Genomic DNA, 18,267 nt, shown 5'->3' on the forward strand with positions numbered 1-18,267 from the left:
GAGTCGAAGGTGCGTTTGGTTCGTTTTTTGATGTAAAGATTTGGTTAGGACTCGGCCGATTCCCTGATTCAATCAGCTGGTTTTCAAATCCGATTTCTGTACTTCAAAGCCTTGCTTGTGGGGTATCCATTAAGATCTGGCCTTTACTCAACTATAGAACAAAGAAAAAGTGCCCAAACACAGAAAGCCCTTGAACGAGGGGTCTTCAATCCTCATTTGTACTTCAATTAATCTCTTTTCTAAGTCAAAATTTGGACTTCAATTAATTACTTCACTAGTTTTTTCTGGCACAAAAGAGAGAGAGAGAGTGACTCAGTGTGTGAAAGAGTGGGTGAGTAACGAGGGCGACAGGTTTCTACCATTACCCTCTCATGGGATGTGGACCCCACGGCCTTACGAAAACATAAAATTGCAACTTGCATCCTAAAATAACCTCTTTTTTCCACCGCCATAGGTCCCACTTGTCCAAAAATTCTATAAGTGCCTCTCCCTTGGCTTAAAGTCGCAAGATCGTCCGCGATTTTCTTCTACTCACTACTCTGTAGTTCACTCACACAAACACATTCATGCATAGATTCTTTCTTTCTCTACTTGCGACTTTCATATCTCTTCAACAGCATTTCATCTTCCCCTGATGCGTGTGTGTTCGTATCTCTATATATATCCTCATCTCTGCCACTTGCTCAGACACACAAGCTCGACCCAGAGAAGAGAATCTCTTCTTTATCTGAAAAATGAGAAGGGCCTTCAGAGACAAACCCACTTCTTCTTCTTCATCTTCTTCCTCAGTCATCTATCTTGTCTTGTTTCCAGTGAATCTCCTCTGCTTTTCACTCTTTCACACTGGAGAAGCAGTTCCTTCCTTCGCTTGCGATCCAAGTAATGCTAATACGAACACCCTACCTTTTTGCCAAGTGTCTCTACCGATACCGGCACGTGTGAATGACCTCATCGGACGGCTGACATTGCAGGAGAAGATCGGACTCCTAGTCGACTCAGCCGCAGCGGTGCCTAGACTCGGCATCAGTGGGTACGAGTGGTGGTCGGAGGCGCTTCACGGTGTTGCCGGAAGCCCCGGTGTTAGATTTGGCGGAAGCTTCCCTGCTGCCACTAGTTTCCCACAAGTCATCACCACCGCTGCTTCTTTCAATGCCTCTTTATGGGAACAAATCGGACGGGTGAGATTATTCACAACCCAATCTCCTTTTTTGTTAGCTTTTATGTAATGTAATCTCAGATCATCTTTAATGTACGAGTGAACACCACTCAATCAAGAATGTGGCCGTCATGTAAATCAGAGGAACTATTGTTTTATATGATCGATGTGACATAAAATGTCATTGTTTGCTTCACCTTCAACTGAAGGTTTTGTGGGGCCCAAAGCATGCCTTATCTACTGTTTTTATTTATTAGGGTCGTAGAAATTAGCTACTAGCTACTACGAAGAAGAACAGCCAAAGATATTTTGTCTGATATTTGTTGGGAATAAGTGACGGTGATGTGATGTGACGGTGATTGTTACAGGTAGTCTCTACAGAAGCGAGGGCGATGTACAATGGAGGAATGGCAGGTCTGAATTATTGGAGCCCCAATGTAAACATTTTCAGAGACCCAAGGTGGGGCCGGGGACAGGAGACTCCCGGTGAAGATCCGGTTTTAGCTTCTAAATATGCAGTCAGCTACGTCAAGGGACTGCAGGAATCGACCGGGCCCGACGGTAGCAGGTTGAAGGTTGCCGCCTGCTGTAAACACTACACCGCCTACGACGTCGACAACTGGATGGGCGTCGATCGCTACCACTTCAATGCTCAAGTATGCATATCTCTCGTTCGTTGATAAATGTCTAGGGTTTGCTTTTTATTACTGGTGATTGATCTTAAAAGTAAGTGAACAGGTAAGCAAGCAAGACTTGAAAGAAACGTTTGATGTCCCATTCAAGGCATGTGTGATGGAAGGGAAAGTGGCGAGTGTGATGTGTTCTTACAATCAGGTTAATGGAATCCCCACTTGCGCCGACCCAAAACTCCTTCGCGAAACCATTCGTGGTCGGTGGAATCTGAACGGGTACATCGTTTCAGATTGCAATTCAGTTGGAGTTTTATATGACACTCAACATTACACCCCCACACCTGAAGACGCAGCTGCTGCCGCCATTAAAGCAGGTGAATTCGAGTTATATCCTTTGCTGTTTTTGAATCCATTTTTCTAATTTCAGATTTTGATTTGCAGGTTTGGATTTAGAATGTGGAATCTTCATGACTACACACGCGGAGGAAGCCGTGAGAACAGGGAAACTCAGCGAGTTGGATGTGAACGGCGCGTTGGCTAATACCCTGGCCGTGCAGATGAGGTTAGGAATGTACGATGGAGATCCAGCGGTTCAGCCATTTGGGAACCTTGGTCCGATGGATGTGTGCTCACCGGCTAACCAAGAACTCGCCCTCGAAGCCGCTCGACAAGGCATTGTGCTCTTGAAGAACGAAGGACCATCGCTACCATTATCTACGCTCAGCCACCGAAAAATCGCCGTGATTGGCCCTAACTCGGATGTGACGGTAACCATGATAGGGAACTACGCCGGTGTAGCATGTGGATATACTACACCACTACAGGGAATTGGGAGATACGCTACGACCGTCCATCAGCTGGGATGTAGGGACGGGGTAGCATGCAATAGCGACGAGCTGTTTGCCAGGGCCCAGGCGGCGGCGCGTCATTCGGACGCGACGGTGTTAGTAATGGGACTGGACCAGACCATCGAGGCTGAGTTTAAGGACAGGGATGGGTTACTCTTACCAGGACGTCAGCAAGAGCTGATTTCTAGTGTGGCTATGGCTTCCAAGGGCCCCACAGTGCTGGTGTTGATGAGTGGTGGACCCGTTGATGTATCATTCGCGCAGAATGATCCTCGTGTCACTGCCATCCTCTGGGTGGGGTACCCTGGCCAAGCTGGAGGGATGGCGATTGCTGATGTGTTGTTTGGAACCACCAATCCAGGTAAGCTGATTGCCACATAACTAATTTAGTTAAACATGATAAGATAACATTTCAACCGTTGGATAGGAAAGTGGAAACCACATCTTTCAAAAGATGTGACTCTTTTCAATTCAATGGTTGTAATCTTCTTCTTCTTCGTCGTCCACATGTGAACAGAGAGAATCTGGATTCAATGATAAGAGAAAGAAATCTAACCCCTCTCGAAAACATTTAATGATACTGAGTGTATAATTTGACAAGTCACATTCGACGGCTATAATGACAGGAAGGGAATCTTATCCCCGTCCTGCCAATTGAAGGGTTGGGAGTCTTGTGAGAGATGTAATCTTTTTCCAAGTGATAAGGTCCTTAGACCCCATGTCCATGTCAAAATCCTAATTTCAAGCCAAAGAGAATTGATAAGCTAAGGATAATTGAACTTTGATATCATGAGGTATTGGTGTTTTGCCAATTGGGCAATCCTTCGAGGATTCGAAAAAACTTATTGTAGATTAATATTATGGTGCATATTCATTATCAGGAGGCAAGCTACCGATGACATGGTATCCACAGGGCTACGTGGCCAATCTACCAATGACGACGATGGCCATGCGGCCTGACGCGGCAAGTGGTTACCCAGGGAGGACCTATAGGTTCTACAAAGGCCCAGTTGTGTATCCCTTTGGGCATGGATTGAGTTATACCAATTTTGCGCACACCATTGCGGATGCTCCAACGGAGCTCTCAGTTCTCTACGGTGGCGGCCATAGCTCTAATGGCACTGCCTTCTCAGGGAAGTCTATAAGAGTCAAACATGCCAAATGTGCTGGGCTCTCTGTCGGTGTGAATGTCGATGTGAGGAATACCGGGTCGAAGGACGGAACTCACACCGTGATCGTGTATTCGAAGCCACCGGCGGGTCACTGGGAACCTCACAAACAGTTGGTGGCATTTGAGAAAGTTCATGTTCCTGCTGGGTCTCAACAGAGGGTCAGTATGAACATACAGGTCTGCAAGTATCTGAGTGTTGTGGATAAATATGGACATAGAAGAATTCCAATGGGCCAACATAACTTTCACATTGGTGATCTTACACATTCCATCTCCCTCCAAGCTATGCCTTCCGGGGAGATCAAATCATAGTAAGAGCAATTTAAGTCATTTTCGATATTAATTAATATGTGTAAAGAAAGCATTCAGTCACAATTTTACAACTATTGTATTATGCTCTCAGAAACTGAGAGCTGTCCACTTCATTCTTGAAATCTGAAAAAACGGTGGAATTTATGTCTGCCTCATGTGTATTTATATCTATTATAATTATAACAAAGAGAAGTGCAGAGATTGTTTGCTAGAGAGAGTTTATATCTACAAATCTATCCACACAAACCAATGATGACAACTCTTAGAGAGGAGAGGTCACGAGTCCAACATTTCTTGTGGTGTATGCAATAGTCTCCACCTCTAGCCTAAAAGCTACTAGTTCTCGAAAGAAAAAAAAATAAAATATAAGCTAGTTACTAGTCTTAGGGAAAAACTCAACAATGGGCCAAGCCCATGTCACTTATTTTTGGAATTCCATTCATCATGGTTTGAGCTCAACACAGAAAACATACTCCATGGGCCACAGGGTTCAATTCCCTAAAATGCTAGTCGTTTATCTGTAGACCCGTAAATGGATGCTTGAAATTTGCGTCTTAATTCACATTTGTATTCATCTAAGGATGTTCGAATGTAGATGTTTTTCACTGGAAAATATTAGTATCCGCTGAATAAGCAATTGGGATCGGAGCGGATAATTGCTTATTGGATTGGATGATATATTGTTAAGGGTAAAATGATTCACTCTTTATGTTTTTAAAAAAGAAACATGATATGTTTAAATTTTAAATAGTATCTCACTAGTTAACATTTTGACACTCACTGAAGTTTAAATTGGTTGATCCCAGTGAATAGGTTGAACTCACCCTAAACCAGTAATAGGTATGTTAAACCTAGTTAATAGGTTGAATCGGTAATTTCCGACCCGAAATCAGAAATCGGAAAATGTACAATCGGCAATTAGTCGAATACTTTATGGAATTAGATAATTATTAGATATCAAATAAAGTTTAAGATTCACATTCAAATATTTTCTGTAAATTTCCATTGAGTTGTGCGGTTTTTCTTCGCTGTAATCGAATATGAATAGTGGTGTATCTGAGTTGAATCCGTAAGGGACATCAAGTTAAAGGATAATCAAAACAAGGTTGCTTTGCCCTCTTTATCTTTCATAATAGATGGCTAAACTAAGCAAAAACAAAAAAACAATGGCATGAAAACATATTTTTATTGACCAATTAGAATTTTTTCCCGACGCCAATTCATGGAGGTTTAATTATTGAATCACTTCCCAACTGTGTGTTTTGGGTTCGTTTAGATAATGAAGATCTGATTCCTAGGTTATGTTTAAGGAAGGTAGTGATTGGAGTAAAGTCATAACAAGGTAGCCTTACTGGAAGGTGCGGCAGGATCACCTCCTTATCAGGGAGAGCTAATACTTGTTGGGTATTTTGGTTTGACACTACTTCACACCCAAAAAGAAGCGAGCTACGTCTGAGCTAAGTTTGGAGATGGAAGTCTTCTTTCGTTTCTCGATGGTGCAAATCCACTTAGGAGCATCAAATGGAGATTCGTGGACGAAGAACCATGAGAAAAAGAAGTGGGATTTTTTATTTTTATTTTTTTGTTTCTATTCTAAATTGAACATCGTTACCAATACATGAGTAACAAAGACAGTATAGATACTATCGTTTGGTTTTGTTCCTATTCTGAAATTGACACTCTTACCAATACGAGCTTCGTTATGTGGTATTATTATCTTGACTATCTTGTTGTGGTGGGACTGCTTGTAGGACCTCAAGGGGGGAAGAGAGAGAGAGAGAGATGTCGGTAACAGAAGTTGTATTGAATGGTAGTATCTCTCTCTCTCTCTTTCTCTTTCTTTGATTTGTGTGGATCAGCTCGTTAGTGTGTGTGAGTTAGTTAGGGCATTACATGTTCATGTTAATTAGTTTGTTAGCAATCCCTTTTTGTCCATCTATTTAGTGGGTCTTTGGGGGAAATTTGGATTTCTTGCGCTGCAAACTCATTCAACCAACTACATTCTTATAATCTTATCCCTCCCTCTCTCTCTCTCTCTCTCTATCTCAACCTCTGCTCCCCTTTCCTCACCCTTTCTCGCTGTCTCTACTTGGTGGTTGAAGGTGGTGCTCTGGTTAAGGAGGGCGAGAAAATGGCCGGTTGCAACAGTAGCAAAGAGTGTTTAGCTTCCCAGGAGCAGGTAGGATTCTCTCTTTTCTTACTTTCCTTTTTTCTGGGTTTCTTTGAATTTGTTGAAAATGAGGTTTAAGGAGTTATGATGTAAGTTTCAATTTCATGAAGATCAATGTCCATGTCTTTACATTTTCAGAATAAGAAATAGAGAATGAAGGGTAAGTGAAGTGTTTGGGGTTGGGAGGAGGATTTCAGAGGAAATAATCATGTACACTATTTCTTTTCCGGCTGCTAAAGATATTCCAGGTAGAAGCTAAAGCCCAAATGAGACCTACCAAAACTTGGATTCCATTGCCCTCCCATCAATCCCTCTCACTTCAGTGGGTTTGATTGAGGCCGTGGGGGACCCACACTCACAGTCACCTTATCACCCTTGAATTAGCATCTTCTATGCATAACATATGTGGTGTCTGTCTCTTGTAAGATAAGGAGAGAGAAAATTTCCTTGCAGTTGCACAGTTCTCTTCTTTTCTACCAAAGACTGGTAGAAGGCAGCTCTGTTGTGCTTGGGAGCTACACACAACCCAGATGCATTTTGAGAACTAAATCAAATCTGGACAGTTGAATGAACACTTCACTCAACGGTCAAGATTTGCTCTGGACTCCAAAATGCATCTGGGTCTTTGACGGCTAGGAGCTGTGCTGTTCTCAAGCAAAATCAAGCTCTGATGCCAGGAGACACTGCTTGAAAATCCTGCATGATTCTCAAGGGTCTTTGGGCGACCCGAACCAGCTTTTGTCCTAACTATCTTTGATCTAACCAAACTGACCAAGCTGGCGATTTGTCGGTTGGGGGTGGTGACTAATACATATAGCACAAAGAGCATCAAGCCTATGGCCTCTTCATTAAGAAATGTTGGTCATTACCAAATGATCAACCCTCTGATGATAGACTGAGCTTGATCATTGACATCACTTGATGATCAAGTACTTCTCTAATTTGTAGTTTCTATTTAATTAAAATACTTCTCATACAGGCTGCAGCACCTGGGGAAAAGTATGGGGGACTTGTGCCCAAAAAGAAGCCCTTAATCTCAAAGGTAAACTTTTTTAACTAGTTTAGAAGCTTGGGCGCCTCTTCCCTTCTCTTCTCATTTGCCATAAGAGAAACATTTTTAACTTATGAGTTCTTGTGTTCAGGATCATAAACGTGCCTTCTTTGATTCAGCAGATTGGGCCTTAGGGAAGGTAGCTTACAGGATACTGAGCTATAGTTCCTATACCCAATAGAAAAAGCTTAATGGGCTGGTGCAGGCTCCAGAAGCCCTTAAAGATTTGGAATTGACAATGAGGCCCATTTGATGCTGGGAGTTTATATGTTAATGGTTTTTTGAATTCTCTCAAGAAATTTGACTGAATTCTTGTGCTTGGCAGCAAGGGGGAGCTGGGCTGGATCAGAAGTCAAAAGCAGCTGTAGAGACTCTACGTCCAAAGTTGCAGGTACCCATTAACCATCATGGCTACTACAAACCCAAACCCAAATCGGATCCTCTCCCTCGGAGCCTCTCGTCCGTCTGACCATTGGATGGACGACACATGGATGGAGAAGATGACAACCATTAGATGCAAAGGATGAAACGGGATCACTTCGGTTAGAAGAAGAATCACACCTTTTGAAAACTGAACTGATCCCTTTTCCCCCCTTGCATTTAACAGATACCATCCTCTCTATCCACGCATCGCGCATCTACAATCAAACGGACCCAACAGACGAGAGGCTTGGACGGAGAGGATCTGGATCCGGGAAGGGTTGTTGGCTCTTTTAGGACCAATGAAATCATATTTGGTGGGAATTGATGGTTTGATTGAATTGGGAATTCCACAGAAAACGCCTCATCAGCAACTCCCTCCTAGGAGACCAGCCTGTGCATCTGAAGTAGATGTCCTTGTGAGTTGAAAACTTTGTCAAGGAAGCATCTTTAATCATATTCTATCTCTCTATCTACTCTAATTAACTTAACTACCAGTTAATTAATGCTGATCTTCTTTCACCTTATCTTCCAGGCTGACTGAGATATCTTTGAGGCCACTAAGTAATGGTGCTTACCAAGACATTCTCAAGAGAGACAGAGAGAGAAAGATAGAGTTCTAATTGAGATTATCACTGAATAAGAAATCAAACCAAATTAATTTGATTTGGAATTAGAAGTAGACTTCCATTTGAAATTCATTTTGGTTTTTTTCCATCTCCACCCTTAACCTGTTGAATCAAATCAAAATCAATCCTCTGGGTACCTTTGCCAATACCAGAGAAAAGTAAAAGGATGCAAAAGTGGCATGTTACTTGCAGCCCAAACCAAGCAATGTTACTGTAATACAATTTATTTATGTTAGGTAGGTAGAGATCAGAAAGAATCTGAAAAAAGATCCTTTCCACTTTGCTTCCTTCACAGGCAACATGTTTGGAGATTGGGAGCATATATAAAGGAAACCATTATAAAACTCTATTCCATGTGTAACTTAGTCAAACAAAGCTTCCTTTCTAAGTTAAATATTGACCATACAGTACTTAAGGCATATAGAAGATTAAGAGGGATTAATCTTTAAATTCCCCTTCAAAAGGCAGCAGTTTATTTGGCTCAAAGAATTGATAGTTCACTCAGGCTTATACCACCATTGAACCAGCATCACTTTATTTGACCTTGTGTTGCGAACTTGCGATGCTTTCTAGGGTTTTTTGCTGTCTGGGTTAGGGCTCTGTGTTCTTCTTTTGTTATCTTGCGGTTTTTTCTTTTTGGTTTTAGGATCTCTGGCGTGAGATTCATTGTGTTTACAGGTTGTTGGATTTTCTTGTTAGATTATATCTATTGGTAAGGTGCATTGAGCTCAATGATGACCTCCGGAGACATGGTTTTGATTTTGGCTGAATTCCGTGATTGTATCTCTTGTTTTTCTTCTTTTCTTGTTGATTTCTTCATTGCGATTCAAAGTCTAGAATTCATAGGTTGTCTAGTCCGACAACGTTTAAAGATGATCTTCTTAAGCTATGCAAATAAACCAACTTTTTAACTCTAATACAATTAGAGTGAGAAGTATTAGAAGCTTAGATGATGATTGACCCCCCCCCTCCCTAATCCAAATGAAAACTTCTTTCATTTGAACAATAACTATATAGCTACTTGTGACAAATCACAGCCAATCATGTATCCTATGTTGCACTTTCACTCTAATACAATTTATTTATCTTATGGTAGATATAAATAGAGAAAGAATCTTTAAAAGTCCTTTCCACTTTGCTTCCTTCACAGGAAACATGTCTAGAGATTGGGATCATATATATATATAACAGAGAGGAGGAAAAAGAAAAAGGAAACCATTATAAAAATCTACTCCATGTTTGAACCTGTCAAACAAAGCTTGCTTCTAAGTTAAATATTGAACATATAGCACAAGCATAGTTGTGAGGGATTAATATGTAAATACCCCTTCAAAAGGCAGCAGCTTATTTGGTTCAAAGAACTGATGGTTCACTCCGGCTTATACCAGTGTCATTTTATTTGTACTTTTGAAACCGGGTGTATATGTTATTTTTCTGAGTCGAGTGTTGCAAAGTTTTTAGGGTTTTTGGCTGTCTGGGATAGGGTTTTGTGTTCTTCTTCCTCTTCTCTAAGTTGTAACCCTTGATTTGTAGCCGCAATCTTGCAGTTTTTATTCATGGTTTAGGATCTCTGGTGTGAGATTCATTGTATTCACATTTTCTTGTAAGATTACAGGTTTTGATATAGTTCATTGAGCGTGGTTTTAGCCTTTTAGGCTCTCTGTTGTGAGATTCATGGTGTTCATAGGTTGTTGGATTCTCTAGTAAGATTACAGCTCTTGGTATAGCTCATCGAGCTCTTTGTTTTTCTTCTTTTCTTGTTGATTTTTTTGTTGTGGTTCAAAGTCTAGAACTCATACGTTGTATTGTCCAACAAAGACTAAAAATGATCTTCTTCAAAGGGGTAGCTGTTATATATAATTTAAATATAAAGTGAGATCACGCCCTTAGTCCCGAGGGAATTTGAACTCTTGCCAACTAATCAACCCCTCAAAATGGAGTGAGAAGTGATGTGAATGGTTTCTAATTACTTAGATGGATTCAAGCAAGAGCGAACCAGATTGACCAGCGGTCAAACCCTTGGTCGAACTGTATGCAAATCAAGAAATTCCGAAATGATAAACAAAGTCTAAGTTATAACTACCCTCCTTAAAGAACCGAGGAAGAAGATCAATCGTAATGAAAGACTCAAGTCGACCTTGGAGTTCAGATTGGATTATACAACTGAAAACCAAATAAAACTCTCTCAAACAAGCAAAGTTCCATTCAAACTCTATTATTACGTGGATGAGGTAATCTGTAATCTATAAATACTTACGCTCTCTTCACCGGAAAGTAAGTATTCTTGAGTTATTCTCCAAAGCATCACTGGGCTAGATTAAGTTTTCTTATTCCTAAAGCCCTGCTTCTTGCTAACTTGATCGTCAGAGGCATTACTCGAGCAACCCGGTCGAACACGTTCTTACAGGTTCACTGATTCATTCAGTCGAACAGGATTATTGCAGCAACAAAAAGTATTAGAACCTTAAGATGATGATCAAAGCCCTCTAACAACCTGAACATAATTGAGCAATGAAAACAAATCAGAATTCAAAATTTTTAATTCCAAAAGACATGGTCCCACTGATCACCTTGTCTCAGCAATCACATGTTCATCCTGCAATGCATGGTTGGAGCCTTGTGATAGAATTTCTTTAGTTAACAGACTTTTGTTGGAAGTTCTGATTAGGGAGAACGTTTAGCCAACTAACCAACCAATTCCAATTCAAATCTAACTAAATAATGAATTGCAGAGATTCAAATTATGTACTTTTCTCTCTTGATCCACTTAGAAACTATTTTAGAATTTTTCAGGTTCACATTCCACTTTTTGATAACTAATTTGTTTTGGAACTGTTCTGATATGGTAATGGGCTGTTAACCATGTGCAATGGAAGCCTAATAAAAATACATCATTATGGTGAAATAGTGGGTTAATTTGGGAGGCATGTGCTTAAAGATTAAATTTAATTAAGAAGAATATTTTAGATTTGGTTTTTATTTTAATCAATTTTGTGATTGTATTAAATTAAAATCATGGGTGTCCTAAGAATATTAGTTTGTATCATTTAGGAATTATATGTAAGAACTGACATCATAGAGGAAAAGAGGAGCTCATATTTCAGAATAATTGACTTTAATCATGAACCTTGCTTGAAAAATGCAGGTCTTGAAGAGCAAGATAACTTGGATCATGCCTCACAGCTTCTACCATTCAAGCTGTTTCAGTTGTACAGCTAAATTTGAGTCTTAATTTAAAACTTGAAAACCACATCTATTCATAAAATAAGTAAATAGACAAAGCCCCACCAATGATAAAGTAGATATTCTACATCATAAATGAGTTAAATAATCCAAATATAGTTATTAAAATGTTCAAGAAATTTAAAATGAAACCCAAAAAAAAAAGACAAGTTGACCTAGAATATGAATAAAGAATTTGACTTTTCATGTGAGAATGAGATGTATTGATTCAAAATTTGCATTTGCTCCATAAATTATTAGGTGAACAAACTAGGAGAGTCAATCACTTGAGTTTTTTTTTTTTTTTTTTGGGGGTGTTAGAGTGACATCTACATCTTTAGTCTGGGCATTCTCACGAGTTCATATTTATTATATAATCATACAAACCGTGTGATACTAGAATTGAATAAGAACTGTTCAACTTTCACCGAAAATGGTAGATAACACTAAACACCATCAGTGAATGGCCCTAAGATTTATAAAGAGTCAAACTCAAGACGTACCAAGTGGTTGGCCCCAAAAATTTATATCCAACATAAATGCAGTCGATGTTTTCTTCTTTCTTTTTGGTGAGAAAATGCAGTTAATGTGAGTTCATAAATTCATGGGAGCATTTATGCATTCCACATTCCTGGATTGAATGTTTTCTCTAGTACATATCATAATCGATCACTTGATATTCAACTACTCATACTTGTTTTAGCAATCTTACCTTGTGTTTTGATTCGTCACTAACTCAAGGTTGAGTTATAAGATGATCATTCAACTGGCAAAGACCTGCACCTCATAAGTAATGGGTCAAAAATTCAAATCTTTTTTGAAACTAAAACTTTATCCTTATATATGTAAGTTACCCTTCATGAAGAGTAGTCATGATGCACGTAAGCCAGTCTGAATACCTCAATCATTTTAAATCAAAGAAAAAGAAGTGTCAATTCATTTAAGATACCAATCTAACTACATGCACCGAAGGAATTTAGGAAATGTGGGGCCTAAGGTCTCTGGTTCTTACGAAATGAATTTGAAGCATTAATGACATGGCAATGTACTTCAGTTCACAAAAAGTCAAATTGGGATCCACTACCCTAACGTTACGCTTCCTTCGCATTCCTCCACCATTTATGTTTAAGAGAAAAACGCATTTATGGTCCACTTTATTAATGCTCAGAGGTAGATTCCCTTCCTAAATATATAGTAGAAAGATGTGAAAAAGAGCACAATCCTCATTTTCTACCCACTAGAATAGGGGATTCTGACTCATTAAAAATCACTCATTACATAAGAAAGCTTGCTCTGTCGTGTAGGAAGCAATCTCTAGGGGCATTAATCGCATGTTTTAGCATCCATCTAGGAGTTCAGATCACCTCTCCATTGAGGGAGCACTGTGTGCTTCCCTAATACTTTTCTAACCACATTTTGCTCGTGGTCAAAGTCTTACTCATTAGTGATCTCATATTTGGAATTTTTTTTTTATTATATTCAAACGTTAGCCCACGCAAAACGTGCAGTAAAAAAAGTCACTCAACGAAGTTAGAATCAGCTCCCCTGTCAGGGGAGAACAACGTGTTTTCCTGATACTTTTGAGCCACATAATAGGGAGGTCCCACTAGAGATTCATATTACTTTTGAATCTTCCATTATTTGCAGGTGGGCCCCACCACACTGTGTGATTCACCAGCCACGAGGATACAGCGAGGCAAATTGATGACATGGCATGAGGAATTGCCAGCTGTGTACATGCGAGATTGTTGGGAGAAAGTGAAACTTTTGAAAGCCTACGAATCGTGTGATTTGTGAGGTTAGGGATGCTTTTAAGGCGAATCACATCTATTTCCATGTGCCCTCATGAATTAAATTTTTATAAAATATATTTATTTTTTTTCAGAAATAAAGTGTGATCGATGATGATTGGGTGAAGGCAAAGCAGGTTAAAAGCCATGGGAAAAAGCATGATTCTTGTGTCTTAAAGGAAACGTTACTTTCCGCTTCTCCTTCCCCATAAATATTCTAACCACCCAATCGTCCTTTGAAAATTAAAACTTCATCACCCAGATTTCTCTTCCCTCTTTTTGGTAAATTTTGGTAAAAAATGACTAGTTCATCTCCTTCCTGTTTTGCCATTCTTGGGTAAGATCTAGGGTTTCCAAGGATGGCCCAGTACTTGTAATGGTCTTGGCCTGATTATAAATCGATTCATTAGGTAGGACGATTTGTTTTGTAGGAGATTTTTAGTTTCTCGAGCATTCATTGACTTCATCTTGTCGAGTTCACTTTGAAATTTTGTCGATTATTATGTAATTAATCATATCTGATCTACTAAGACAAAATTAACGATGACAATTCAAACCTAAATCGACAATTTTTTTCTTTGATGGGTTGATAAGATTATGTACTCTGCTGAAAGGGCCACAAAAATCTTACCTAAATTTAGTATGAACATCGAATTCAAATGATTTTTTTTGGATTGATTGTGAGCAAAGGTCAGATGTAGACAAGCATCTACTTTTAGTTTTCAAATAGAAGACACCAAGGATAAAATAGTAAATGAACTTTGCTAGATGTCATTTTAACTTCAATGAGATCTTACACAAGTGGTTGACTTAAGAGTTCAAATCATTTTTCCCTAAGGAGCACATATTGTGCCCATGGTGCTTCTTAACGTTACAATAATTACAGAGTTCACATCTAAATAATGATATAGTAGTTCAGATATAAGATTCTTATTGAATCCCATATGAACTTCACTCCTGTTATATAGCGAGAAAATGTCAAAAGAGACCGTAATTGCACCCCCGAGAAGGTGAATCGGCTTCATTGACCCGACTGGTGCGGTGATAAGTTACTGGCTGTAGACAGTAAGATCCTGAGATTTTACCGGGTGGAGACAGAGGAGTGAAGGGTGTAATTAATAGAGGTTTTCTTTCTTTCTTTCTTCTTCTTCTTCTTCTTTTTTTTTTTTTTTTTTTTTTTTTTTTTTTTTCGTCATTTTCTTTTTTAGGTAGAATTTATAGAGGTTTTCATTTCCTTTTAATTCCAGGGGTTAGAGTTATTGTTGTTGTTGTTGTAGTTGTAAGCTGGGTGGTGACAAGTGAGTGGAGAGAGAGAGACCTCTCCCCTCAAGCCTCTCGTTTGTGTTGCCAGCGAAGAAGTGGTAGGATCTAAGCTTTCCCTCAGAAGCTGGCATTTCTTGTGCATTTTCCTTCTCATCACCACCTTATTCTACCCTTAAATCTGTGCTTAAATCCATTACTTCCATCTCTTTCCTCTCCTCCTGGCTCTTCACAAGAGAGCTAATGTGGAGGGTTTGAGAGACTCCTCATGTTTGAAGGTCTTGGAACCACTGCAATCATGTCGACTTCTCCGGCCAAAGATTTTGCTGGTGGAGAGAAGAGGTATTGGTGGCTTACCAACAGAAAGGTGGGTTTCTCAGTTTTTTCATTATGGGTTCTCAGATTTCTTCATGGATTCTGGTTTGAAATGGGTTTAATGTCTTCTTTTCCTTACATTACAGCTTGTTGACAAGTATCTAAAAGAAGCTCGAGCGTTAATCGCAACCCAAGAGCAGTCGGAGATCGCTTCGGCTCTGAACCTCATCGATGCTGCCCTTGTGCTCTCTCCGAGGCTTGAATCTGCTCTTGAGCTTAAATCTCGATCTCTCCTCTGTCTTCGACGTTTTAAAGAGGTCGCTGACATGCTTCAAGAATATATACCCAGTGTCAAAATGGTATCTGAAGAATTGTCTTTTTCTTCCGACAACTCCTCTTCGAGGGAACGGGTGAAGCTTCTTTCATCTGATCAGTTCTCGTCTGGTACGGTAGATAAAGAACCCATTTTCAAATGCTTCTCTGTTTCGGACCTGAAGAAGAAACTAATGGCGGGTCTCAGTAAGAGCTGCGAGAAAGAAGGGCAATGGAGGTATTCCCCTGTTTCTTACCCATCTTCCTGTTCCTATTTTATGTCAAAATCATTGAAATGGTGTCGTTTTTTGCTGCTCATCATCTCTTTATTTATTTATTTTTTCTTCTATTTTTGGCAATGAAGGTATTTGGTTGTGGGTCAAGCTTGTTTCCATCTGGGATTAATGGAAGATGCAATGGCGCTTCTTCAAACAGGAAAACGTCTAGCTTCAGCCGCGTTCAGGAAGGAAAGCGTGTGTTGGTCTGACGACAGCTTCTCGTTAGCCAATTTTGCAGGCAACAGTGATTTTAGTTACGGCAATCCACCGGCGGCGCCAACACCGCCGTCGGAATCTGAATGTGTGTCGCAGCTTCTCATTCACATCAAGCTGCTCCTCCGTCGCCGTACAGCGGCGCTTGCAGCCTTAGATGCAGGTCTATACTCGGAGGCGATTAGGTTTTTCTCCAAGATAGTCGATAATCGCCGAGGAACCCCACAAGGCTTCCTCGCTGAATGTTACATGCGTAGAGCTTCCGCTTACCGTGCCGCCGGCAGAGTTGCAGAGGCCATTGCAGATTGCAATCGAACCCTTGCCCTTGACCCAACTTGTATCCCTGCGCTGAGCACGAGGGCCAGTCTCCAAGAGACCATTAGATGCATTTCTGATTCTCTGCGTGATCTGGAACACTTGAAAATTTTATATGATTCCATCTTGCGAGATCGAAAGCTACCTGGGCCTGCTTGGAAGAGGCACAACATCAGGTACCGTGAGGTACCGGGCAATCTGAAGGCCTTAACTTCGAAGATTCAGGAATTGAGACAGAGATTGGTATCTGGGGAGACGGGTAATGTAGATTATTATGCTTTGATGGGATTGAGAAGGGGTTGCTCGCGATCAGAATTGCAGAAGGCGCATCTGTTGCTGAGTTTGCGGCACAGGCCTGATAGAGCTATCAGTTTCATCGATCGTTGCGATTTTGTTGATGACCGTGACATTGATTCGGTGAAGGATCAAGCAAGGATGTCGGCATTAGTGTTATATCGTCTTCTGCAAAAGGGGTATTCGACCGTGATGTCCACCATCATGGACGAAGAAGCAGCTGAGAAGCAGAGGCAGAAAGCTGCAGCTGCGCTACAGGTAGCAGCAGCAGCAGTGGAGATTCAAGGGAAAATCCGGAGAAGTCCTTCAGATTACAGTGCAGTGGATGAAGTGAATGAGAAGAAAAGCTCCAAGGCTAATGGGTCTGCAAATGCAGCTGCTACAGCAACAGCAGCTGTCTTTCAAGGGGTTTTCTGTAGAGACATTGCCACCGTCGGGAATTTGCTGTCTCAGGGTGGGTTTGATGTTCCAATTCCGGTCAAGTATGAGGCTTTGAGCTGCTGATTTGATAAGGATGAGAAGTTGTTCAGCTCCTACCCTGTCATCTGCAGAGTCTCGCTGTAGAGAAAAAAAAAATGGAATAGAAAGAGAGTTCCACCACCATTCCCAATGGGAAATTTTGTCACCTTTGCTCCCATGAGTAGTTGTAATTTGGTAATTTAGTATAGGTTTCAGTCTGGTTCTCTTTCTCTTATTTTGAATCCTTTAAATGTTTAGTGTTTCTTCAGATATGTACAGTATTCCATTTTCATCTTTCTGTGATTCTGGTCTTTTATTACATTGAAACAGAGCTTCAGCCTTCAGCTTATTTAGAAAGATATTTTCCTGTGTTCTGCATCAGATCAAGGGGTTGGTTCTTCTTCCCTTGTCTGCTCAGCTGACTCTATTGTTCTTTCTGGAGGAGCTAAAAGTTTAATGTTGAAACGAATGGAGGTTGTAGCATGGTGTTTCAACCATAAATTTACTGGGAAATTGAATCAAAATGATTCCAGTCCTCTCTGCTCTCTCCCTGTAAGATGGGTTTTGTTGGAATCTTCATACTGTGCGGTGGCTGTCTTGCTGGTTCAAAGCTATGGGGTTTTCTCCTGCTATAAAACCTTCCAGAATTGGATTGCTCTTTCGGTCATTCATGCCATGTGTTGAGCCACACTGTTGGGTGAGTGAGTTGGCAGAAAAAAACTGACAAGTAATTCTGGAAGCTGAAGCTTGCTGGCTAGCTAACCTTTCAGCCTTGTCTCGTGTTATTCACTTCTTATTTCTGCATCATCAGGCTTTGATTTGATGCAGATCCACATCCAAAATTACAAATTATAATGGGGTGCTTCAGGATTCATACACAATTATTATTGAAACCCAGTTTCCCAAATGAAAGCATTAACCGAGGAGTAAGAAAAATAAAAAGCAGAGGAAGGTGAGGAACGAAAAAGGGTGAGGTAAAAGTAAACAGATAATCCTAATGATGACTGATGACCATCATCATCATTATATTGGCTGGCAACAGTGTCAGCGTAGCAGAAAGGAAGAAGCTGAGGGAAGGGGTTCTTTACTTGTATAGTGAGTAGCAGAAATGGTTGAAAATGTGTTAAAAGAGAGAGAGCAGAGGATAGTTAGCAGAGGAAAATGAACAGGTACCCAAAGGCTACCCAAGGGGGGCAAACAAAGAGAAGGGCCTTACAATAAATCTGCAATTCGCCACATGCCATGCTTTTACCAATTCGAAGGTCCCCCAGGTGCCATTATTGCCAGGTGAAAGTTGTAGCAGGAGGTGTGCGAGAGAGACTGACCGAGGCCATCTCAGCTTAAATCTTGCCAACATGATATGACCATGACATGACAGGACCACCATAAAGAGGCGCCAGCTCTCCTGCCCAGGGAACGA

The 18,267-nt window shown here is 40.5% G+C and overlaps 2 protein-coding genes and 1 long non-coding RNA gene across 4 annotated transcripts; all 3 read left to right on the forward strand.

The window, feature by feature from the left end:
- Positions 1-510: 510 nt before the first annotated feature.
- Positions 511-4,343, forward strand: LOC149019537 (putative beta-D-xylosidase 2). Its single transcript, XM_089153531.1, has 5 exons — positions 511-1,178; positions 1,525-1,812; positions 1,895-2,162; positions 2,230-2,997; positions 3,518-4,343. The coding sequence occupies exons 1-5, from the start codon at positions 735-737 to the stop codon at positions 4,117-4,119; spliced, it is 2,370 nt and encodes a 789-aa protein (XP_089009657.1). The 5' UTR covers positions 511-734; the 3' UTR covers positions 4,120-4,343.
- A 1,654-nt stretch (positions 4,344-5,997) lies between these two features.
- LOC149019538 (uncharacterized) lies at positions 5,998-11,067 on the forward strand. Of its 2 annotated transcripts, XR_016173088.1 has the most exons (6): positions 5,998-6,298; positions 7,269-7,331; positions 7,432-7,479; positions 7,666-7,731; positions 8,117-8,179; positions 8,296-11,065. It is a non-coding gene; the product is annotated as an uncharacterized LOC149019538 (long non-coding RNA). The 2 variants fall into 2 exon arrangements; XR_016173089.1 differs by lacking the exon at positions 7,432-7,479 and having other exon boundaries at positions 8,296-11,067.
- Positions 11,068-14,666: 3,599 nt separating this feature from the next.
- On the forward strand, positions 14,667-17,821 carry LOC149019539 (Tetratricopeptide repeat (TPR)-like superfamily protein). Its single transcript, XM_089153533.1, has 3 exons — positions 14,667-15,028; positions 15,123-15,526; positions 15,653-17,821. The coding sequence occupies exons 1-3, from the start codon at positions 14,930-14,932 to the stop codon at positions 16,890-16,892; spliced, it is 1,743 nt and encodes a 580-aa protein (XP_089009659.1). The 5' UTR covers positions 14,667-14,929; the 3' UTR covers positions 16,893-17,821.
- The last annotated feature ends 446 nt before the right edge of the window (positions 17,822-18,267 follow it).

Source organism: Hakea prostrata, chromosome 4 (assembly GCF_041222555.1).
Source record: "Hakea prostrata isolate BN-2017 chromosome 4, UWA_Hpros_2, whole genome shotgun sequence".
NCBI lineage: Eukaryota > Viridiplantae > Streptophyta > Magnoliopsida > Proteales > Proteaceae > Hakea > Hakea prostrata.